At 47.5% G+C, this 26,252-nt stretch overlaps 1 protein-coding gene across 1 annotated transcript in view; it reads right to left on the bottom strand.

Moving 5' to 3' along the window:
- Positions 1 to 26,252, bottom strand: part of LOC126158699 (ATP-binding cassette sub-family C member 4-like) — a 179,096-nt gene that overhangs the window by 113,816 nt on the left and 39,028 nt on the right. The window contains exons 5-7 of the mRNA XM_049916462.1: positions 24,851 to 25,007; positions 21,895 to 22,033; positions 21,703 to 21,813 (exon numbers count right to left, since the gene is read on the bottom strand). Coding sequence (XP_049772419.1) covers positions 21,703 to 21,813; positions 21,895 to 22,033; positions 24,851 to 25,007 — 407 coding nt within the window. The remainder of the gene's footprint in view (positions 1 to 21,702; positions 21,814 to 21,894; positions 22,034 to 24,850; positions 25,008 to 26,252) is intronic.

Here is a 26,252-nt window from a genome sequence, read left to right as displayed (position 1 = left end):
AGAGGATGGATGCTGCTACTATACAGCCGAGCAGTAAGTTTAACCGGAGACCCGGATCCTTGAAACCTAGGTACTCAGAAAGTGGCCCTGAGAATCCTCCTAAAATGTTATTGGAGTATTTCATGTTCACGCTGTACATGTGAGGTGCTTCACCACAGTGTTTATCTCAAACAAAGCATAACAGCTGGTTCTAGATGAAAATTTGGTAACGTTTGACTGAAGAATTAACGATACTCGTGTTGAATCAGTTATGTCACACAATTACCTAAGAGCTCCAGTGTGGAAGGAGATAGTTTGGTTCGCACGATACTTGAAAAGTCCGTATGTCTATGCTTATACCCAAAGTCTTGAAATCGTTTCCCTTCCAGGGTAGCACAGTGCTGACTGTTATACAGTTGTGTGATTTACGAATGCACGCCAGAAAAATATCTGAGTTTTAGGTGGGAAGCTTAGAAAGAAAGATACTGCTTTTACTGAGAAAACCAACTGTTACACTGTAGGGTAAGGCCGACGACGTACCGCTCCCGTGTCGATTGTAGGGATGTCTTCGATAACCGACGTATTACAGGACTGCAAATCATTATTTATCTCCTCGCCCATCCTTCAAAGGAACAGAAAGGTTGTATGGTTCAGCTGAGAGAATATTCCTCAGTAATCTCTCTCGTGAACCTTAAAGTTTTAGGAACTATAGGAAACAGAAAAAGTAGAAAGAGTACTTTGTAAATCTCTGGTTTCATTTACGACCCTCTGACTAGTGAAACGACATGACAGTGATAAATATAAATATATACGCGAGTCATTTTAAAGTAATAAAATAAAACTTCGCTGCAAATGTAAGTATTTATACACTATCAGACCAAAGTATCCGGTGTGTGCTGTCCTTAGGTTAGTTAGGTTTAAGTAGTTCTAAGTTCTAGGGGACTTATGATCACAGCAGTTGAGTCCCATAGTGCTCAGAGCCATTTTTAGCCAAAGTATCCGGACACCCCTATTCAATGTGGAGTTGACCACTAGATGTTACGAGAGGTGGAGCCGTTGGTATAAAGGGAGGCAGGGAGTATTGGGATAAGCAGTAACAGATGTATGAGTGGGTGAGGAGATCTCAGTGACTTCGAACGTGGACTAATCATCGGATGTTAATGGCTCTGAGCACTATGGGACGTAACTTCTGAGGTCATCAGTCCTCTAGAGCTTAGAAATACTTAAACCTAACTAACCTAAGGACATCACACACATCCATGCCTGAGGCAGATTTCCACACTGTAGCGCCTAGAACCGCTCGACCACTCCAGACGGCATCAGATGTTATCTAACAAATCCATCAGGAAAATTTCAGCCCAATATTGGTGATGAGATTGTGAAGTGAAAACGCGAAGACCAACCACAGTTAAACCAAGATCGCACATATCTCATGTACTGACGACATTGGTCGTCAAGCAGTGCGGATGGTGCTTGAAAAAAATCGCATACAAACATTGGAAGGAATCATTCGTCTTACGCCAGATACCGTTCTTTTTCGGTTACTTGCAGGGAAAGCAGGTTGAAGATCAGTTAAGCAGCATCATACGGAAACTAAGGATGGCCTACAGATTTCGGGGTATTCTCTTAACAAAGGTGTTTCATGTTGCTGTACACTCTATGATGGCAAACTGAAGATTTATCTTCCTTAGGAACTAATTCCAGCTGCAATAAAACAATTTCACCGATCCCTGCATGGATGCAGGATTTAACAAAACCACCATAAAAAAGCATCTGAATTGGAGGATCTGGAACAATTCTCATTTTTTCTTCTGTCTCAGTTCTTCAGTTGTAATTAAATTAGATGTTTCGATCGGTGTTGGTCATCTTCGGATATAAGAGAATGGTTGCAGCACATTTCAGACAGCTTAGGGTTGGCCCAGATAATGAGGATGCTGAACAACGTACTCCTTAATTTAGTGGGTCCTTCCCCCTCCAGATGCTCCTTTTCAAGAGTGGGGTTGGAAAGATTGGACCATGTGTGCACTCATATCGATTCTGATGGCTGGTTGAACGTCTCTGGTTTCGTTCCCTAGCGATGACCTTTCAGGCATCTCACTAGGGTCAGCCTTGTGGCCGGCCGCAGTGGTCAAGTGGTTCTAGGCACTGCAGTCTGGAACTACGCGACCGCTACGGTCGCAGGTTCGAATCCTGCCTCGGGCATGGATGTGTGTGATGTCCTTAGGTTAGTTGGGTTTAAGTAGTTCTAAGTTCTAGGGGACTGATGACCTGAGATGTTAAGTCCGATAGTGCTCAGAGTCATTTGAAACTTTTTTTTTTTTCAGCCTTGTGGCTTGAAGGGATTTTAACGGCATGTACGTCTTTGTGTGGAATCTTGTATTATGGATTAAGAGAAACCAATGACGTAGCCGCATTCGTCCCCCTGCTGGTCCGGGGTAAGAATAGGCCCGAAGTATTCCTGCCTGTCGTAAGAGGTGACTAAAAGGAGTTTCAACCGTTTCAGCCTTCCATGTAATGGTCCCCCTTGGGGTTTGACCTCCAATTTTCAAAATTCTACAGAAGTACGAGCCTTTTGGGGAAGGACGCCTTACGTGGTGTACCACTGGTCCTCAGTGCACTAAGACCTTGGCACTCAGCATTGTACTGGCGTTGTAACCATACCCACTATTCCTCAAATTGGGCCTAAACGCCTGATGGGTTGTACAAGTTACGCCCATAGTGCGTCCCCATCTGCACCTACGATCCTGATGGACTTTCCATGGCACCAGAAATCCAGCACGGTAGCCAGCCCGTTGTGGTGGGGTCGTCATGTACCCTCTAGGTTGTAGCCCCCTGACAACATAGGGATCGTACTGCCGATACCTGAGCTGCACCCTCCCCACGTCGGCCAAGGAGTAGATGCCTGTCTCCTTGGGGCATCAGGACTCACGGCAACGGTCATCCTGCCAGGTGGCCCTTGCTGAGGCTGGGTGGCACCCGTGGGGAGAGCCCCTGGTCGGAGTGGGTGGTATCAGGGCGGACGTTTCGCAGATGAAACGTCAACACGTATCAGGTCGCTCTGCGGCCGAGTCTTTCAAAAGAAAAGGCACTGTCTCCAGTTCTGGTTCTCCTGCCATTTCCTCCTTGGCCACTCCCTGGGATGAGGGACAGGCCCGCCGGCTTGGGGCGAAGTACTTCCCCCGCTATTTGGTCTGTTCTCGAACCGATGGGGGGACGTTCGCCACCTCCAAGCCCATGTTCTTTGTTCAGCACATTGAAGACATCTTCGGAGAAATCGAGGCTCTCAGTAAGATGCGTTCGGGGTCCGTTCTTATAAAGACCACCTCCGCCACACAGTCGGCGGCGCTCCAGGCGTGCAACCGCCTCGGGGACATCCCAGTGTCCATTGTCCCGCATCTGGCACTAAATAGGACGCAGGGGGTTATTTTTCATCGGGACCTCCTGCTGCAATCTGATGAGGAGCTCAGGGCCAACCAGGAGCGCCGAGGCGTGCATTTCGTCCAGCGAGTCCAGCGCGGCCCCAAAGACCGTCGCATCGACACTGGGGCCTTTATCCTCGCCTTCGAGGGGGACGTTCTCCCGAAGAAGGTAAAGGTGATGTGCTACTGGTGCGACGTGCGACCTTACGTCCCGCCTCCTATGCGCTGCTTTCGCTGTTTGCGCTTTAGGCACATGTCGTCACGGTGTGAGACTGAGCCCCTTTGTGGCGATTGTGGACGTCCTCTTCGTGAGGAACATACATGCACCCCACCACCTCGGTGCGTTAATTGTTCTGGCATCCACTCGCCTAGATCCTCAGACTGCCCCGCATATCAGAAGAAGAAGAAGATACAAGAACTCAAAACTTTGGATCGTCTCTCTTATTCTGAGGCCAGGAAGAAGTATGACTGCCTCCATCGCGTGCCGTTGACCACTTCGTTTGCCTCAGTTGCGTCCACTCCTTCTGCAGTATCCTCACCCCTATCCTGTCCCCCCTCTGCCTCCTCCCCCCATCTGGGGTCTCTGCCTCCGCCTCCCAAATCCCTCCCTTCCAAATCCTCCTCCCCCGTGGCCTCCGCCCACTCTGCCCCAGGGGCCACCCTTCCTCCTCCTTCTCCTCCCCCCCCCCCCGCCGCCTGAGAAGCGATCCTCTTCTCCGATCCTCTTCTCAGGCGTCCATCGGGGAAACGTTCGCGACCCCAGCTTCCGAGGTCCAGCGTTCCAAAACGGACCCCACGCGTGAGGACCTTCTTCGCGTCCAGCCCACCATCCCTGTGCCTCCTCGGACTTCCAAGAAGGCCTCCAAGAAGAAGTCTCTCTCCCCCTCTCCACCCCGGCGCGTTTCGTCTGACGCTCCATCTGTGAGTCGCTGCTCCCGGCCGTCCTCAGTTTCGCCAGGACTCTCTGCTGCCAGGCGCTCAGCTGGCCTCTCGTCGGCAAATGATGCTGCCCCTCCTACACCACCAGGGACAGCGGCCGCAGCTGGCGACGACTCGATGGAACAGGATCCGCCTCCCGCCGGTTGTAGCGTTGTTCCCTCGAAACCTGGCCCTCCGCGGCCGTCGAGGTGACCAGCTCTTCCCCCGTCTCGTTCCCCCTCTTCTTTGACTAGCGATGGCCTTGTTACATTGGAACATAAGAGGTATTCGCTCTAATCGGGAGGAATTACAACTGCTCCTCCGCCTGCACTGTCCGCTCGTCCTTGGTCTCCAGGAAACCAAGTTGCGCCCGACTGACCGTATTGCCTTTACCCACTATACCTCGGAGCGGTATGACCTCACCCCTGTGGACGGTATCCCAGCTCATGGTGGGGTCATGTTGCTCGTTCGGGACGATGTCCATTACCATCCCATCCCATTGACCACCCCACTCCAAGCAATAGCTGTCTGTATTACTCTTTCTGCTTTTACTTTTTCCGTTTGTACCATCTACACTCCATCGTCATCCGCAGTTAGTCGGGCTGACATGATGCACCAGATTGTTCAGCTTCCTCCGCCGTATTTATTGTTCGGCGACTTCAATGCTCATCATCCCCTTTGGGGCTCTCCTGCATCCTGTCAAAGAGGCTCACTCTTGGCGGATGTCTTCAACCATCTCAATCTTGTCTGTCACAATACTGGCACCCCAACTTTCCTCTCGGACTCTACTCATACCTACTCCCACTTGGACCTCTCGATCTGTTCTACCACTCTTGCCCGTCGGTTCGAGTGGTATGTCCTTTCTGACACAAAAATGGCTCTGAGCACTATGGGACTTAACTGCTAAGGTCATCAGTCCCCTAGAACTTAGAACTACTTAAACCTAACTAACCTAAGGACATCACACACATCCATTCCCGAGGCAGGATTCGAACCTGCGACCGTAGCGGTTTTCTGACACCTATTCGAGCGACCACTTCCCCTGTGTCGTTCGTCTCCTGCACCACACCCCATCCCCACGTCCTTCTAGCTGGAACATACCAAAAGCCGACTGGGGTCTTTACTCCTCCCTGGCGAACTTTCCGGACCACGATTTTCTCAGTTGTGACAGTCAGGTCGAATACCTCACGGCTGTTATCATCAATGCTGCCGAACGTTCCATTCCTCGTACTGCCTCTTCTTCACAGCGCGTTTCTGTCCCCTGGTGGAATGAGGCTTGTAGAGACGCTATCCGTGCTCGACGACGTGCTTTACGCACCTTTCGCCGCCATCCTACGTTGGCGAATTGTATTGGATACAAACGACTCCGAGCGCATTGCCGTAGAGTCATCAAAGACAGCAAAAAAGCTTGTTGGGCCTCTTTCACCAGCTCCTTTAACAGTTTTACTCCCTCTTCTGTCGTCTGGGGTAGCCTGCGCCGGCTGTCGGGCATTAAGGCCCACTCCTCGGTACCTGGCCTGACCTGAGGTAATGAGGTCCTTGTTGATCCTGTGGCTGTCTCCAACGCCTTCGGCCGGTTTTTCGCGGAGGTTTCAAGCTCCGCCCATTACCATCCTGCCTTCCTTCCCAGGAAAGAGGCAGAAGAGGCTCGGCGACCTTTCTTCCACTCGCTGAATCTGGAAACTTATAATGCCCCCTTTACTATGCGGGAACTCGAACGTGCGCTTGCACTGTCCCAGCCCTCTGCTCCGGGGCCAGATGGCATTCACGTTCAGATGCTGGCACACCTTTCTCCAGCGGGCAAAAGCTTCCTTCTTCGTACCTACAATCGCGTCTGGACCGAAGGTCAGGTCCCCATGCGTTGGCGTGACGCTGTCGTTGTTCCTATACCCAAACCCGGGAAGGATAGACACCTGCCTTCTAGTTACCGCCCCATTTCTCTTACAAGCTGTGTCTGTAAGGTGATGGAGCGCATGGTTAATGCTCGGTTAATCTGGATTCTTGAATCTCGACGGCTACTTACCAATGTCCAATGCGGCTTTCGTCGCCGCCGCTCCGCTGTTGACCACCTTGTGACCTTGTCGACATTCATCATGAACAACTTTTTGCGAAGGCGCCAAACGGTAGCCGTGTTCTTCGATTTGGAGAAGGCTTATGATACCTGTTGGAGAGGAGGTATCCTCCGCACTATGCACAGGTGGGACCTAATGGTCGCCTGCCCCTTTTTATTGATTCCTTTTTAACGGATCGAAAGTTCAGGGTACGTGTGGGTTCCGTATTGTCCGACGTCTTCCTCCAGGAGAACGGAGTGCCTCAGGGCTCCGTCTTGAGCGTAGCCCTTTTTGCCATCGCGATCAATCCAATTATGGATTGCATTCCACCTAATGTCTCAGGCTCTCTCTTTGTCGATGACTTCGCGATCTACTGCAGTGCCCAGAGAACATGCCTCCTGGAGCGCTGCCTTCAGCGTTGTCTAGACAGCCTATACTCATGGAGCGTGGCAAATGGCTTCCGGTTCTCTGAAGAGAAGACGGTTTGTATCAACTTTTGGCGATATAAAGCGTTCCTTCCGCCATCCTTACATCTCGGTCCCGTTGTTCTCCCATTCGTGGAAACAACTAAGTTTCTAGGGCTCACGTTGGACAGGAAACTGTGTTGGTCTCCGCATGTCTCTTATTTGGCGACCCGTTGTACACGATCCCTTAATGTCCTCAGAGTTCTTAGTGATTCATCTTGGGGAGCGGATCGCACTGTCCTGCTTCGCTTGTATCGGTCCATAGTCCGATCGAAGCTGGATTATGGGAGCTTCGTCTACTCGTCTGCTCGGCCATCCCTCTTACGCCGTCTCAACTCCATCCACCATCGGGAGTTACGTCTTGCAACCGGAGCCTTCTACACTAGTCCTGTCGAGAGTCTTTATGCTGAAGCTGCCGAATTACCATTGACCTACCGGCGCGACGTACTGCTGTGTCGGTATGCCTGCTGGCTGTTGTCTATGCCCGACCACCCCTCTTACCAGTCCTTCTTTGCCGATTCTCTCGACCATCAGTACAGGTTGTATGTGTCTGCCCTGCTGCCCCCCGGAGTACGCTTCCGTCGCCTGCTTCGACAATTGGATTTTGCCCTCCCTACCACCTTCAGAGAGGGTGAGAGCCCGACACCACCTTGGCTCCAGGCTCCGGTTCATATTTATCTCGACCTCAGCTCACTCCCAAAGGAGGGTACTCCGGCTGCAGTGTATTGCTCACGGTTTGTCGAACTTCGTGCTCGACTTGTCGGTCACACCTTTATTTACACCGATGGCTCCAAAACTGACGATGGTGTCGGCTGTGCCTTTGTCGTCGGGGCCGCCACCTTTAAATACCGGCTCCTCGACCAGCTTTATGGCCGAGTTTTTTGCTCTCCATCAGGCCGTACAGTATGCCCGCCGCCACCGCCATTCATCGTATGTACTCTGACTCACTCAGTGCTCTTCAGAGCCTTGGAGCTCCCTATCCGGTCCATCCCTTGGTTCAACGGATACAGCAGTCCCTCCATTCTTTCGCTGATAATGGTTCTCCTGTCCGCTTTCTGTGGGTTCCCGGACATGTAGGAGTTCCTGGGAATGAGGCTGCGGATGCTGCGGCCAAGGCTGCAGTCCTCCTACCTCGGCCAGCCTCCCATTGTGTCCCATCATCTGACATTCGTGGGGATGTTTGTAAGAGGCTTGTGTCGTTGTGGTGGGATGCTTGGTCAGCCCTCAAGGAAACAAGCTCCGGGCAGTAAAATCGCTCCCAACTGCTTGGACAACCTCCTCCCGACCATCTCGGCGAGAGGAGGTCCTTCTGACCAGGTTGCGGATTGGGCATTGCCGGTTTAGCCACCGATACCTGCTCTCCGGTGACCCAGCCCCGCAGTGCCCTTGTGGTCAGGCATTAACAGTGCGCCATGTTTTATTGTCGTGTCCTCGCTTTAGTCAATCTCGTGTTGTCCTGTCCCTGCCATCTACTTTACCGGATATTTTAGCTGATGACGCTGGAGCAGCTGCTCGTGTTCTGCGTTTTATAACTTTGACTGGCTTGTCCAAAGACATCTAACTTTTTTACTTATTTTATCTGCATCTTTGTCCAGCCTTTCTGGTGTTCCCCCTCCCCTTGAGTTTTACTAGATTCCCTGTGCTCTAATAACTGTGACTGGGCGCTAATGACCTCAGTAGTTGAGCGCCCTTAAACCCCACAAAAAAAAAGTAGCCGCATTCGGGCTTTTAAATGAATGCAAGGACGACAGGTGAAAATTTGCGGCGGACGGGGACTCGAACCGAGAGTTCCTGCTGAACGCAAGCGATCGCCTTGACCGCCTCTGCTATCCTGGCACACTTTCCATCCGATCCAAATTTTCATCCTGTCGTACGGAAGTAGTATCGCTGACAATTCTCCTCCTGCTGGCATCCTGGTTCCCACAGGAGGTCGAACGTAGCGTACGTCCACACTAAAATTGTAATTTTAAGAGCTGTTGTCCTCACAGACATGGAGAGATACACGCGCATATATACAGGGTGTTCAAAGAACGTGTCGAATACTTTGATAGGTGTTAGTACTCATGAATCCGGAAACGCATACTTTCCGAGATAAACACGTGTTTATAGGAAGGGCTGTGCGACGCCTGGTTGCGGATATCAGCGTAGTCGTTGCATTGGCGCTGTGTCAAACGTGTCGGCAGGGTACTATGTCTTACTCACAGTAAGTCTGCAGTCAGTTGTGTAGTTCGAGTCGCGTTGTAGGCTGTGTTAGTTTTCGCATTGTTTCTGTCCCTTATTGTTCAGTACTGTTAACCCTGGTACGTATCGTGGTCGTTTACCTTCTTCCAAACTGTGTTTACTGTTATCGCTGTGTTTTTACGTACAAGTGGTGTAGCACATTTACATTTTCTCTCTTCCACCAGTTGTAAGCAATGGAAGGCCAAATAGCAGATATGATGATATTCCATGGTTTAGCAAATGTAGCTTGTGAGCCCGTGCCTTCTACGCTGAAAAATATCCACAGTGCAGAGTACTCTCTGATAAGCTATTCAGCAGACTTTTGCAGCATCTGAGGGACGCAGGTATTCTTGCACCTCGGAAAGCCCTGCACAGTCCGCACACCTGGCGTGGAGGAGCGTATACTCTGCTCGGTGGAAGAGACCTCTGGGACCAGTGGGCAACGATTAGAAGCAGCAGACTTGTCTCACTCTTTTATGTGGGAGGCACTTCATGAACAGTTGCTGTACCCATTTCATCTACAACGCGTTCAGGCCCTAAGGCCACAAGATCATCATGGCAGGCGTTGGTTCTGTCAACGGCTGTTGTAGAAGTGTGCCGCAGATTCACTGTTCACATCCAAGATTTTATTTACCGATGAGGCAGGGTTCACAACAAACGATGTTGTGAATTTCCGCAACCAGTAGTTATGTACAGATGTAAATCCCCAACCAATTCAAGAAAAAGTGCATCAACATCGATTCTCAATCAGCGTATGGGCAGGCGTACTTGGCGACAGATTAATAAGACCATACGTGCTACATTTACGTCTGCATCTACATGGTTACTCTGCAATTCACACTTAAGTGCCTGGCAGAGGGTTCATCGAACCATTTTCATACTACGTCTCTACCATTCCACTCTCGAATGGCGCGTTGCAAACAGGAACACCTAAATCTTTCCGTTAGAGCTCTCATTTCTCTTATTTTATTATGATGATCGTTTCTCCCTACGTAGGTGGCTGTCAAAAAAATATTTTCGCATTCGGAAGAGAACTTTGGTGATAGAAATTTCGTAAATAGATCTCGCAGCAAAGAAGACCGCCTTTGTTTCAGTGACTGCCAGCCCAACTCGCGTATCATATCAGTGACACTCTCACCCCCATTGCGGGATAACACGAAACGAGCTGCCCTTTTTTCAACTTTTTCGATGTCCTCCGTCAATCCTACCTGGTAAGGATCCCATACCGCGCAGCAATATTCCAGCAGAGGACGGAAAAGTGTAATGTAGGCTGTCTCTTTAGTGGGTTTGTCGCATCTTTAGAAGATGCCAACAAAGGGCAGTCTTTGTTTTGGCTTCCCCACAATATTATCTATGTGGTCTTTCCAATTTAAGTTGCTCGTAATTGTAATTTCTAGGTATTCAGTCGAATTGACAGCCCTTAGACTTGTGCGATTTATCGTATACCCAAAATTTATCGGATTTCTTTTACTTCACATGTGGATGACCTCGCACATTTCTTTGATTAGTGCCAATTGCCACTTTTCTCACCATACAGAAATTCTCTCTAGATCATTTGGTAATTGCAATTGATCGTCTGATGATTTTACTAGACGGTAAATTACAGCGTCATCTGCAAACAATCTAAGGGGACTGCTCACATTATCACCTAGATCCTTTATGTAAATCAGGAACAGCAGAGGGCCTATGACACTACCTTTCGGAATGCCAGATATCACTTCTGTTCTAGTCGATGATTTACCGTCTATCACTACGAACTGTAACTTCTCTGAGAGGAGATCACGAATCCAGTCACACAACTGAGACGATACTCCATATGCACACAGTTTGATTAATAGTCCCTTGTGAGGAACGGTATCAAAAGCCTTCTGGAAATCTAGGAATATGGAATCGATCTGAGATCCATTGTCGACAACACTCATTACTTCATGGGAATAAAGAGCTAGCTGCGTTGCACAAGAACGATATTTTCTGAATCCGTGTTGGTTATGCATCAATAAGTCATTTTATTCAAGGTGATTCATAAAGTTAGAGTACAGTATATGCTCCAAAATCCTACTGCGAATTGAGGTCTGTAATTCAATGGGTTACTCCTACTTCCTTTCTTGAATATTGGTGTGACCTGTGCTACTTTCCAGTCTTTAGGAATAGACCATTCGTCAAGTGAGCGGTTGTATATGATTGCTAAGAAAGGCGCTATTGTGTCTGCAAACTCTGAAAGGAACCTGGTTGGTATATCATCTGGATCGGAAGACTTGCCTTTCTTAAATGATTTGAGTTGTTTCGCAACACCTAAGGTATCTGCATTTATGTCACTCTTGCTAATAGCTGTTCTGGTTTCGAATTCTGGAATATTTACTTAGTCTTCTCTCGTGAAGGAATTACGGAAAATTGTATTTAGTAACTCCGCTTTAGTGCCACCATCATTGGTAACGTTTCCATCTCTATCTCGCAGTAACGGTATTTACTATTTTTTTACATACGCCCAGAATCTCTTTGGGTTTTCTACCATATTTTGAGACAATGTTTCATTGTGGAAATTATTAAAGGCATCTCTCATTGACGTCCCCACAATGATTAAATGGGGGGGGGGGGGGCACTGTCTGGACTTTCTCAAAAAGTATTGCCTATCTTCCTGGAGGCTACGCCATTGCAGCAACGATAAAAATGTGGCTTATGCATGATGGGCACCAGCTCACTTTCGCCACAATGTGCTCGAACATCCGTCGCAGACATTTCAGGACCACTGGATTGGCTCGTTCCCCAGACTTCAATCCCCTAGACTTTCGGTTATGCGGATTCTTAAAGGTATTGGACAACGCCATGCCAGTCAACGATGTGTGGATACTACACGGTCCCGTCTTCAATGCGTGCCAGAAGGTACAACAACAACAGGGTATACTTCAAAAGGTGCTTCATTCCTTCCTCTGGAGGGCAGTGGGGTGCATTGTCGGCATTCGTTATGCTGGACGGCAAAGGGATGCATTGTCGTGAATGGATGCCACGGTGAACACTTCTGTAAGCACGTGTTTATCACAGAAAGTATGCATTTCCGGACGCATGTTATTGGGATTATTTTTCTTGTTTCGATGAGTAATACCATCTCTCTAAGTATTCGACATTTTTTTGAACACCCTGTATATACGTAGTGTCAGTTTTGTTGGATACGTTCGAAAAAACAGACGCCAGTCACATGTATAGGGTGTTCGGAAATTCCCTTTACAAACTTCTACGACTTGTAAAGAGAAGCGAGTACATAAAATTTTGAATAGGAACCAATGTCCAGAAATGGACAGTTTCCGTTCTACGACGGTTTCAGTTCCGATGTGTAACGCGTCCTCGTCTGCTGAGAAAAAGACAAAAGCCTTAGAGTTGATAGTCCTGGTATGCAGCAGGGTATAAAGGTTGAGGTGCACTTCTATGGACTACTTCTTTTGTGGTCGTTTGCAAAGTTTAATTTACGAGACTCCTGTAGAGACAGCTGAAGATATGCTGGCACGAGTTCTGGCTACTGCACCAGAAATTGAAGAGACACCAGGTGGAATGGAGAGTGTTTACCATAACATGCTTCGTAGGTACAATGTCTATAGCAGCGTTGGTGGTCGCCACATCGAGCCATTGTTGTAATGCATCAGTACTGTACGGTGCGTACTGTATTCTGGGTTATTTTTTGTTTTGGAATAACGTAAACATTTAATGTTTAAGCGTTAATACAAACAAATGTGCTTAAGTGATAAATAGATGTTTAGTTATGTTTCCTTGCGAATTGTTACCTAATAACTGTACTGTGTCACGCGTAGTTCAATTCCTCGAGCAGATGTGGATGAGTTAAACATCTGAACTGAAAACGTGGTAGAACGGAAATGGTATGTTTCCGAACATGAGATCCTGTTCAAAATATTCTGCACTCACTCCCCTCTACAAGTCTTAGAGGTTCGTAACAGGAGTATTGTTATATACCTTTGAGTATTATCTTGCTAGTTGTTCCGCATACTATGAGGGCTCACTCGCCGAGGGTGAAGGTATGGTCGCCATGTCGTGGTTAGCGGCTGTTTAGCATAGAGAGTGTACCAACATCATTTGGAGAATTATTGTTTCTCTATGTCTTTGCGAATGCGGGTTGTGTGTTCTGAGTCGGCCAGTTCTCATTTCTGCTGCTTTGGTTGACTGACGTGGTCCTGCCAGCATTCCTTGTGCCTCCGGGATCCGGCATGGAAATAAATGATGAGCATTTCTTTTTCGTGTGATTTAGTGTTGGATGCGTTCTTCGGAATCCCCTGTTCTTTGCTGAGCCCTGTTAACAGAAACTTGCGTTGACGCCTATAGCGTGTGTAGCTCTCGCTCGCGACCGTTATTTGGCCTAGGTTTTCAAAATGGATCAGCATCCACGGTCCTTGGAATATGCCCGAGTTACACTCCTGTAAATTGAAATAAGAACACCGTGAATTGATTGTCCCAGGAAGGGGAAACTTTATTGACACATTCCTGGGGTCAGATACATCACATGATCACACTGAAAGAACCACAGGCACATAGACACAGGCAACAGAGCATGCACAATGTCGGCACTAGTACAGTGTATATCCACCTTTCGCAGCAATGCAGGCTGCTATTCTCCCATGGAGACGATCGTAGAGATGCTGGATGTAGTCCTGTGGAACGGCTTGCCATGCCATTTCCACCTGGCGCCTCAGTTGGACCAGCGTTCGTGCTGGACGTGCAGACCGCGTGAGACGACGCTTCATCCAGTCCCAAACATGCTCAATGGGGGACAGATCCGGAGATCTTGCTGGCCAGGGTAGTTGACTTACACCTTCTAGAGCACGTTGGGTGACACGGGATACATGCGGACGTGCATTGTCCTGTTGGAACAGCAAGTTCCCTTGCCGGTCTAGGGATGGTAGAACGATGGGTTCGATGACGGTTTGGATGTACCGTGCACTATTCAGTGTCCCCTCGACGATCACCAGTGGTGTACGGCCAGTGTAGGAGATCGCTCCCCACACCATGATGCCGGGTGTTGGCCCTGTGTGCCTCGGTCGTATGCATTCCTGATTGTGGCGCTCACCTGCACGGCGCCAAACACGCATACGACCATCATTGGCACCAAGGCAGAAGCGACTCTCATCGCTGAAGACGACACGTCTCCATTCGTCCCTCCATTCACGCCTGTCGCGACACCACTGGAGGCGGGCTGCACGATGTTGGGGCGTGAGCGGAAGACGGCCTAACGGTGTGCGGGACCGTAGCCCAGCTTCATGGAGACGGTTGCGAATGGTCCTCGCCGATACCCCAGGAGCAACAGTGTCCCTAATTTGGTGGGAAGTGGCGGTGCGGTCCCCTACGGCACTGCGTAGGATCCTACGGTCTTGGCGTGCATCCGTGCGTCGCTGCGGTCCGGTCCCAGGTCGACGGGCACGTGCACCTTCCGCCGACCACTGGCGACAACATCGATGTACTGTGGAGACCTCACGCCCCACGTGTTGAGCAATTCGGCGGTACGTCCACCCGGCCTCCCGCATGCCCACTATACGCCCTCGCTCAAAGTCCGTCAACTGCACATACGGTTCACGTCCACGCTGTCGCGGCATGCTACCAGTGTTAAAGACTGCGATGGAGCTCCGTATGCCACGGCAAACTGGCTGACACTGACGGCGGCGGTGCACAAATGCTGCGCAGCTAGCGCCATTCGACGGCCAACACCGCGGTTCCTGGTGTGTCCGCTGTGCCGTGCGTGTGATCATTGCTTGTACAGCCCTCTCGCAGTGTCCGGAGCAAGTATGGTGGGTCTGACACACCGGTGTCAATGTGTTCTTTTTTCCATTTCCAGGAGTGTATTTTGAAACACTTTTAAAGGGGATCAAAATGTGGCCGGTTGTAGTTCCACTACTACTTGACTAAATACATAGTCTATTTCCTTAAAATCAGCAGTTTACCTGTTCTGAATGTTTAGAGGTTAAAACTTTGTGCTATCTTCTGAACACGCTACTGTCACATTAATGTGACCATCGACTATGTTCGACGTCAACGTGGAATAACCACTCACAGATGGTAGGTGACAGTACTTGGTGTGGAGGTTCTATTAAAATGCGTCTGGTGGAAGCGGAAGAAATGTGCTTTCGTTATCTTAATCCGGAAACAGATTGATTTATCTGACGCCCAAAGGGGCACGACGATTGTGTTTTGGGCCAAGGTTGGAAGGATTTCCGAAACGCGTAAGCTTGTAAACCGTTCGTGTACCGCCTTGGTTAAAATAAACGCTATCAAAAACCGGCGCCGAGGCAGTTGTGGCGTACCTTGGGCCACCGACAGGGAAGAGCAACTGCTGCAGAGATGTGTTGTCGGAGTCTTTCGTGACGGCATACATAAATAAAACGTTCTCGGTTCTCAAGCAGCGTCAATCCAAATAAATCCTCGAGCTTTCGATGACCATCTCCGCCATCGTCGTCAGGAGTTCACTCACTGCTACGGTTTCTCGCTTATATAGGCATGATATCATCAGCAGCCAATCAGGAAGACCCAATGTGGCGCTCGCGCGTAAGCCGACCCGGGCAGCTAATAAAGCTATTGCCCGTGGCAGCATCAGTGAGGTCAGGAGGCGCCAGGGGCAGACGCCACGACCGAGCGAGGTGGCGCAGTGGTTAAACACTGGACTCGCATTCGGGAGGACGACGGTTCAATCCCGCGCCCGGCCATCCTGATTTAGGTTTTCCGTGATTTCCCTAAATCGCTTCAGGCAAATGCCGGGATGGTTCCTTTCAAAGGGCACGACCGACTTCCTTCCCCGTCCTTCCCTAACCCGATGAGACTGATGATCTCGCTGTCTGGTCCCCTTCCCCAAAAACCAACCAACGAGCCAACCAGCTGACGCCACGTTAAAAATTGCCGCTCCCTCGTCGCACATCTGTATTTGCTTTCTTTCGAGGTCCAACGCCAGCCCCCATGCCCTGCTGAGTCTGTACCCCTGGTCTCTGTTGAAATTGCAGAGATGCATGTGGGCGAATAGACGTGCATCTGTTGAATAACTGACTGCCCGGATAAGCCAAGAAGCTAGCAACAGAGTCTTCTCAACAACAGTTCAGCGAACGTTACTGCGTATGGGTCTCCTTAGCAGGCGCCCTGTTCATGCATCCACGCTGACGTCTGTTTAGGAATTTGGACGTTAATACGATAACTACGTCCACTGAATGGTGACACATAGCTTTTCAGATGAGTAACGTTTTATGCTCCATCGAAGACAGATCGTCTGGAAGCAGACATTGTGACAGCTGTCGTTGGAAGGGTACAAGCTGGAAGAGGAGCATTATAGTCTGGGGAATGTTTGCGTGTCATTTCCTAAGTGATCTTCTCATTGTAGAAAACAAAATGGATCGGCACAAGAATGCACCTACCTTCGGGACCGCGCCCACCCTTACGTACAGTTTGTTATTCCTTGCCACGATGCGTCTACCAGCAGACAATGCACCGTGTCACACAGCTCACAGTGTACGTGCGTTGTTCGAAGGGCACCAGGATGAAGATACTGAACCCCACTGGCCACCAAACTCCCAGGATTTAAGCCCAATCGTGAATCTGTGGGACCACCACGATCGGACAGTTAGCGCCATGGATTATCAACCGAAAATCCTGTCGCAGCTGCCCACGGCACTGGATTCGACATGCCTTCACGTCCCTTGCGGTAACTTCCAGAACCTCACTGACTCCCTTCGTGCGCGTCTCGCAGCCGTCCGCAGTGCAAACGATGGTTGCTCAGACTTTCGACAGGTGGTCACATTAATGTGATGGGACAGTGTATTTAAAGCTCCCATGTGTTGATTCCTTAGAGTTATATCTACATATCATTATGAATGATCAAGTATTTAAATTGTTAAGAAAAATGTACCTTAAATTGCCTCTTTACTTCTGTGGGCTAAAGAGCAAAGTTTGTCTTCAGAATTAGACTTTCACTCTGCAGCGGATTGTGCGCTGATATGAAACCTCCTGGCAGATTAAAACTGTGTGCCCGACCGAGACTCGAACTCGGTACCTTTGCCTTGCGCAGGCAAGTGCTCTACAAGCTGAGCTACCGAAGCGCGACTCACGGCCGGTCCTCAGGGCTTTAGTTCTGCCAGTATTTCGTCTCCTACCTTCCAAACTTTACAGAAGCTCTCCTGCTAACCATCCAGAACCAGCACTCCTGAACGAAAGGATATTGCGGAGACATGGCTTAGCCACAGCCTGGGGGATGTTTCCAGAATGAGATTTTCACTCTGCAGCGGAGTGTGCGCTGATATGAAACTTTCTGGCAGATTAATATTCTTTCTTTCAGGAGTGCTAGTCTGCATGGTTCGCAGGAGAGCTTCTGTATAGTTTGGATGGTAAGAGACGAGATACTGGCAGAAGTAAAGCTGTGAGGACCGGGCGTGAGTCGTGCTTCGGCAGCTCAGATGCTAGAGCACTTGCCCGAGAAAGGCAAAGGTCCCGAGTTCGAGTCTCGGTCGGGCACACAGTTTTAATCTCTCAGAAAGTTTCAAAGTTTGTCTTGTTTTGAGGGAAGCACCCACATCCTATCTAGAATTTATACCCGTTACATGATTCTGAAGTGTATCCCACATATGTTTTAGTGACTGAGCTGATCCTAACAATTGTTCGGTGCTTGATCTGAGCTGAAGTCGGTATAACCTTACCTTGGCTAATTTATCAAATTTCAGCACGCTACTAACTATGCTGTCAATCTGTCAATTCCAGCGTTCCTTTCTGCTTTGTGGTAATTTGATCATTTAAAAATTTTCGTACCTTCATAACTTCAGTTGTCTTAGAGAATTTAAAAGACTGTGTGAGTTAAATATTTATGGAATATTAAAGAATTTGTGTTTAAATTTCAATGGTGGTTATTCTAATGTCTGGATTAAAAGTTCCTAGAAATTTGTTTTGAAATTGTAAGTATCTCTCACTGTGGTTCTTTGTTGGATTGTATTTTGAACGCATACTTTCAAATTTATGACATAGTATTACCCAAAATAATTTTTTCCTGCATCATTGTTAATAACCTTGAAGGCTTCTGGGGCAAGTTCTTAAATGTTTCCTAGTTTGGAGAAACCAAATTAGTTATAACTTGAGTATAAAAAAAGATAATAATGAAAGTATAATGTATTCCAGTCTTGTACGCTCATCACTATAGTACTCCCAGACCCCCGCATATTACGAAGTTCACTGTTAACGAATAAATGGACAGAAAACTATTAGTATTTCCTGTCGATCTTAAGAAATACAGAGACTTGGAAAACTGACTATTACTGACGTGGGACAACACTAATATAAGCTATCTGCTACCTTTAACGAAAGTTCAGGCAAGTATTTTTTTAAAAGTACAGCAACAGCCTAAGGTGTACGCTTTTAAGAGCTCTAATAGTAATAATGCATGTTTCAATTTCGAAATACCGTTTGTACACTTTGATGCAAAAACAGTGTACTGACACAACTGATCATAATGTCCTTGAACCCAGCCATACTTATATGGAATGTGACAAAGATTTTGGTCTCTCAGAAAAGCAAATAAACGCTTCAAATATGTGTTTGTTTACCAAGAGAGCGTGGAAGCAGTGAAGTAGGTCATCAGAAAGGGCTTCGTAGTGGAAATGAAAACAGAAAAATTTCCTTCGATTGAAACCGTGGATGCCACAGCAGAGGATAAAGTTTCTAAAGAAATAGAAGCAAACAAAATACAATGGAGGAATACCAGGTGCATCTGAATAAGCAAAGAAAACCCTTTAATAATGCAGTTCCAGTATTTATTTAACCACGATCTTCGATTTATACCGTAGAAGCGGAGTTTAGGGGGCCCAATACAGGTCTGCCATCAATATTTCTTCTGTAACTTTTGCATAAAGACAAGTTTGAAATAAAATTTGAGAAATAGGAAAATCTTAAGGAGATGTAGAACTACATCCCTCGCCTTTATCATGTGTTCTGTAACAATATATACGATTCCCAAACAGCTTTTACCATGAGCATAAGAAGAGGGAACGGAGAAAGAAGAGAACGTGGTCAAAGAAGGGGACGAGGGACACTGAAAAAAGTACAATACGGGTACAATGGTATTATGAGTGTTGTTCAGGAAAGATATTCTCCAATAAATACCATAGAAGGAAATGGTTATGATTCTGTAGACACAGACTGTGAGGGGTTTATAGGAAGTGGCTACGAATAATCTGTCATCTGTGTTGGAACCACACCAATATATTTCCATTTCGGTATTTTAATTTTATTTGATATTTGCCTATTGTTTTTCAGCTCGTTATATTTATTTCACTTTACCTACTCACAAATCCTGTTTTATAATTAACATCTATTGTACTGTATATATATCAAGTGTATCGTACCAAAATATCTTCAAAATACAGCACAGTAATTAAAATGCTTTTCTCTTGTACCTCTTTTTCTCTAAAAAGCTTTAAGACGCAAGGAGTATAAGTACTTTTAATGCATCATGAAAAGCAATGCAGGGGCACGACGATCTCTAACCATACCTACAACAATATACGTACCAACTGACCATTGGCAAAAAAATTTGATGTTTCGATAGTAGCTCATGTAATTTATAAACACATTTAACTCTGGCAGTCATTTACTCAGTTTGCTTCACCAAGCCCTCGTACCACCTGCGTCCGCAGCTCGTGGTCGTGCGGTAGCGTTCTCGCTTCCCGCGTCCGGGTTCCCGGGTTCGATTCCCGGCGGGGTCAGGGATTTTCTCTGCCTCGTGATGACTGGGTGTTTTGTGACGTCCTTAGGTTAGTTAGGTTTAAGTAGTTGTAAGTTCTAGGGGACTGATGACCATAGATGTTAAGTCCCATAGTGTTCAGAGCCATTTGTACCACCTGCACTATCAGCCCATCTACACTCCTGGAAATTGAAATAAGAACACCGTGAATTCATTGTCCCAGGAAGGGGAAACTTTATTGACACATTCCTGGGGTCAGATACATCACATGATCACACTGACAGAACCACAGGCACATAGACACAGGCAACAGAGCATGCACAATGTCGGCACTAGTACAGTGTATATCCACCTTTCGCAGCAATGCAGGCTGCTATTCTCCCATGGAGACGATCGTAGAGATGCTGGATGTAGTCCTGTGGAACGGCTTGCCATGCCATTTCCACCTGGCGCCTCAGTTGGACCAGCGTTCGTGCTGGACGTGCAGACCGCGTGAGACGACGCTTCATCCAGTCCCAAACATGCTCAATGGGGGACAGATCCGGAGATCTTGCTGGCCAGGGTAGTTGACTTACACCTTCTAGAGCACGTTGGGTGGCACGGGATACATACGGACGTGCATTGTCCTGTTGGAACAGCAAGTTCCCTTGCCGGTCTAGGAATGGTAGAACGATGGGTTCGATAACGGTTTGGATGTACCGTGCACTATTCAGTGTCCCCTCGACGATCACCAGTGGTGTACGGCCAGTGTAGGAGATCGCTCCCCACACCATGATGCCAGGTGTTGGCCCTGTGTGCCTCGGTCGTATGCAGTCCTGATTGTGGCGCTCACCTGCACGGCGCCAAACACGCATACGACCATCATTGGCACCAAGGCAGAAGCGACTCTCATCGCTGAAGAGGACACGTCTCCATTCGTCCCTCCATTCACGCCTGTCGCGACACCACTGGAGGCGGGCTGCACGATGTTGGGGCGTGAGCGGAAGACGGCCTAACGGTGTGCGGGACCGTAGCCCAGCTTCATGGAGACGGTTGCGAATGGTCCTCGCCGGTACCCCAGGAGCAACAGTGTCCCTAATTTGCTGGGAAGTGGCGGTGCGGTCCCCTACGACACTGTGTAGGATCCTACAGTCTTGGCGTGCATCCGTGCGTCGCTGCGGTCCGGTCCCAGGTCGACGGGCACGTGCACCTTCCGCCGACCACTGGCGACAACATCGATGTACTGTGGAGACCTCGCGCCCAACGTGTTGAGCAATTCGGCGGTACGTCCACCCGGCTTCCCGCATGCCCACTATACGCCCTCGCTCAAAGTCCGTCAACTGCACATACGGTTCACGTCCACTCTGTCGCGGCATGCTACCAGTGTTAAAGACTGCGATGGAGCTCCGTATGCCACGGCAAACTGGCTGACACTGACGGCGGCGGTGCACAAATGCTGCGCAGCTAGCGCCATTCGACGGCCAACACCGCGGTTCCTGGTGTGTCCGCTGTGCCGTGCGTGTGATCATTGCTTGTACAGCCCTCTCGCAGTGTCCGGAGCAAGGATGGTGGGTCTGACACACCGGTGTCAATGTGTTCTTTTTTCAATTTCCAGGAGTGTATTACGAATAACACATGAGATATAATTGCATAGGCGTCCGTGGCCAGACTCAAAAGATAAACGTTTTCTGAGTACGGTACCGTGTCACTATCACTGCACTGGAGAAACCAACGTTTCGGCTTCAGTTACAGTGGCCTCCTTCAGGTTGGACTGGTATCGTAGACGTAGAAGAAAGCCACTGCAACCATAGTCGAAAGGTTGGTTTCTCCAGTACAGTTTTTATCATTATGACGTGTACCGTGCTCAGAAAACTTCTATGTCAATACATGAGATATGTCCCAATCCGGCAATGGATATGCCACATGCATCATGATCTCGGTTTGTGACGACAAATGTCAGAATTTATTCTTACTTGTATGCGCTGCACTGAGATTCTAGCTTCTTGTATAGCCGCTATGCCCATCGGGAACATGATTGCCAGTGCTCCGTTAAGGACGTTGTAGTACTGAGCCATTGAGAATATCTGCAACACAGCAGACAAAGGATGTAGTCATGTGATATGCAGGTGTGGAACAGAAATGGGAAAAACTGTAGATGACCTGACCTGGTCAGGACCGGCGATGCGACCCATTAGGAAGTAGGCGACGAGTGTGACCAGCAGCGAAGACCTCTCGATGAAGACGGCAGACGCCAGCAAGAAACTCCGCAGGTAGGCTGCATGCAGTAGCTTGTGGATCTCAGATCTGGTGTAACACACGGAATGATATTGCTTCATTAAAATTGAAACACGAAGTGTAAAAGAACGGAACAATTTCTTTGAAAAACTTTTATGGACGCTGGTTTGGGAAATGAACTAGGTTAGTCATAGAAATGCGAGCCCCAGATTTAGGGGCAGAGTTATTCTTTATAAGAAACGCGACCTGGTGGAACAGGCCGTGTGACTGCAGATTTAGTGCTGCCAAGGAGAAGCGCTGCTAACTAGGGAGAGGTATGGGGGCCGCTGTATAACATCCGGTACGCACCTAACAAACACCAGATTAACTCAAAAATTGAGGCCACGAATAATCATAATCCACAAGTAGGAAAGTCTTAGCACAAAATTAACCAAGAAACTTCCAAATAGGAATTTACTAATAGAGAGAGAAAATTTATAAGTTGCTGAGTACCTGGCATATCCCGGTATGTATTTATTATAATCTTCTACTTGTCCATCTCCTCCTTTACTGCCTCTCTGTCGATCTCCTCCACTTCCTGTGCCCACCTCCCCCAACCACCTCCCACCCTCTCACCATATTTTTACCCCTCTCTCTGTCCAACTCCTCCTTTCTACTCCTCTCCTTCTTTGCCTCCTCCTTTCTGCCTCCGTCTGTTCCTCGCCCCTCTCCCTGTTCATCGCCTGTTCTCCTCCTCTCTCTGCCCATCTCTTTCTCTAGCCATTCGCTGTCCATTTCCCCCTCCTCTCTCTGTTCATCTCATCTTCCCCCTCTCTCTGCTTATTGGTTTCTCGCTCTATCTATTTTCGCCCACTGTCTATGTCTATTTCCTCCTCTCTCTGTTCTCTGTCCATTTCCTTCTATCCTCTCTCTGTCAAATACCCTCCCGCTCTCTCTGACCATCCTCTCCTCCCACATATATGTCCCTCTCCTCCTTCCCCCTCTTTTATCTAGCCATCTTCTCCTTCATCCTTCTCTCTTCAAGTTATTGGTTTCGACCCCAAAAATAGGCTGGTAATAGGCCCAAAGTATTTCTTTCCAGATGCTAACTAATACGTGTAATAAAGTTAGTTGAAATCTTTCCAGGGGTTTAGGATGAGATTGTTACCCATGCCTTTGTCTCAAATATACTTTACATATATTTAATATATTTTACGCGAGTTTGTGCACTATTTCACCTGCATCTCTAGCGAATTTTGGCCTGTATTTTCATTTCACGCAACTCAATGTTTATGACGTATTTCTTGAACTATGTGCTGCACAGTGATACAATTTTGCAGTGATATATGTGGCCACCGTCTGCAAAATCTGCTGTGAATAGAATTAGGAGGAACGGAGTAATAAATGTAAACGTCCCACATGATCAGATAATTTTTCAAGCATCTCAGTGTTTATGACGTCATATCTCCTTAACTGTGTGCCGTGCAATGATATGTTTCTGTAGGTACATTCAGCGGCATATGTGGATACTGTCTGCGAAACGTGTTGCGAATGGTGGTAATAGAAACTAAGCAATAAATTCAAACGTCTTTCATGATGCGATGGTTTTTCATGCATCTCATGGGTTATGAAGTAATATCTTCCGAACTGTGTGTCGCAGAGTGATGTAATCGTACTTATACATTTAGTGATATATGTAAATATTGCCTACAAAATGTGTCGCGAATACAGTTACTGGTAAAGAAGTAATAAACTGAAACGTCATGCTTCATGCGGCAGTTTTATTGCATGAAAAATCTGAAATTATGTGTAAAGTCTGCTGCATTTAAGGCTCTCATTCTCAAATATTGGATGACTGAAAGTATGGGTATCAGCACGTTGTGGGCTACACTGCTTTTTCACTTCAGCTGTCGCCCCTTTGATTGGTAGCTGTTTCTTATCCCCACAGCGATTATATCCAGAGAGTAAGTGATAAATGTTGCGAGTTTGGTTGAAATTGGTTCAGTGGTTTAGGAGGAGATGTGGAAGAGACATACATACGTATGTTACGTAAAAATAGATAAAAAATGAGTCTAGATATGAATTGCAATACGGTTGAATCCACAGGTTTTGCAGTGATTACTATTTAAAGTAAAATGATAAGAACTGACATATTTTAATTGTTTCGAGTATGTCATAAAGTTTCATGAACTGAATCAGTATAAATCTTGAGTAGTTCAAAGACATGTTTGTAAAGCAAATGTCGTGTGACTAGGGCCTCCCGTCGGATAGACCGTTCGCCAGGTGCAAGTCTTTCGATTTGACGCCACTTCGGAGACTTGCGCGTCGATGGGGATGAAATGATTATGTGTAGGACAACACAACACCCAGTCCCTGAGCAGATAAAATCTCCGACCCAGCCGGGAATCGAACCCGCACGTTTAGGATTGATATTCTGTCGCACTGATCACTCAACTACCGGGAGCGGACTTTGTAAATTTACACGGTTTTACTTGTTATCCTGAGCTTCATAGTACAGACAGATTAGTTAATACAGAATGTCCTTCATGAAGGATACTGTAAAATTATATTAGCGTTCTTCAGCATCCAGAAATAGTGGGATAGGCTTATGTAAGTTTTATCTTACAACACTAACTGTAAAATGCTGAAAGGTGTACCAGGCCGTTCCCACGCACAAGGTTCTGTTCTGTTGAAGCTATACTGATTATCACCAGATACAAAAGGAAAAGCAGCTACTAATTTCCAAATCTGATTTGAGTGAATTTTTGTTGCATGACACACCATTACCATTGAAATTACTGAAATCCGTGTACGGTTTCATAAGGTATGACAGTATTCATTTCTTGGACGGAAATTAGTAATTATTCATCGTATTTTCTGTTCTGTTAGTTACGGAATTACACTCACTTCCTGGCCAGTGCGACGAGCTTGGCGAAGGGCTTCTCCCAGGCGTACATCTTGACCACCTGTATCCCCTGCACCAGCTCGTTCATCATCCTCATTCTCTCGTCGGTCCTGACGGCGACACGCTTCCGGAAACGTGCTGACAGTCGACCCATGTACGCTGCGAACAGACCATATTAGCATCCTACAGGACACCATTTTCACATTGTTTAACAAAAGAATATTAATTGTAATATATTATCCATATTCATATTGCTCATTAATACAAATAATATTGCGTCGTCTTGAAGACTTTTTCTACGTTTGACACCTACCGTACGATGCTCAGAAGAAAGGACTCAGTGTACTATTGCTGTAACCCATATCCTTTTTTTAATTCTCACGTGGTGCACTGGAAAAACTAAATCGTGCTAGTCCGTATAACATGCATTTCTCTTAATTTACTAATAATAAACCAATATATTTGAAGAAAGCTGTAATATGTTTCTTGACTAACTCGGGTACTCTCGTTCAGAAGGTATTAAATTTTGTGGAATTTACGCCTCTGGGTGAAGGAAGCAACAGCTCAGCTAAGGAGCGACAGACGATATTTTCGAGCGTGACATGTAAGACAATGAATTCACGGTTTCGAGAGGGGCTGACAATGTACTGCTATCTATTTCAACCTCTCCCTTCATCTCACCTCATTATCAACCAGAAACACGACATTAAGCTCTGCGCACCATCATCATACTGCCCCACAGTTAAGTAACAGCACCCGAGCTTGGCGAAAGAAAGGCATGGCCGCGTTGGAATAAACAAAAACTTTTCTGAAACTTCCTGACAGATTAAAACTGTTTGCCCGACCGAGACTCGAAATGGGGACTTTTGCCTTTCGCGGGCAAGTGCTCTACCAACTGAGCTACCCACGCAAGACTCACGACCTCTCCTCAGAGCTCTAATTCCGCCAGTGCCTCGTCTCCTTGCCCGCGAAAGGCCAAGGTCCCGAGTTCGAGTCTCGGTCCGGCACACAGTTTTAGTCTGCCAGGAAGTTTCATATCAGCGTACACTCCACTGCAGAGTGAAAATTTCATTCTTAAAAGCTTTTCTATTATGCATCTGCACAATCGCTCCACGCCTTCCATCAATAATATCATAAGCGCTCTCGTTTTCGATGTACTCTCATTAGATACTACAAGGAGACAAATTTACCTCAGATGTACAGGCGAAATACAGTCCACGAAGATTACTCCGCACTCACCAAAGGTGGATGAAACCAAGCATATAAACGTGTCTGCGCTCCCATTAGAATGCGACTAGATGTCTCAAACGTGGCTCTTGACATATTTGGTACGCACCACCAGCAGGCATTAGAAGCAGCTGAACGACATGGCGTGTACGAACATCACCCTGTGTCGGGCAGACA

The sequence above is a fragment of the Schistocerca cancellata genome, chromosome 2 (genome assembly GCF_023864275.1).
Source record: "Schistocerca cancellata isolate TAMUIC-IGC-003103 chromosome 2, iqSchCanc2.1, whole genome shotgun sequence".
NCBI lineage: Eukaryota > Metazoa > Arthropoda > Insecta > Orthoptera > Acrididae > Schistocerca > Schistocerca cancellata.
Note: the sequence above shows the minus strand (reverse complement) of the source record. Positions and strands in the feature narration are given on the sequence as shown.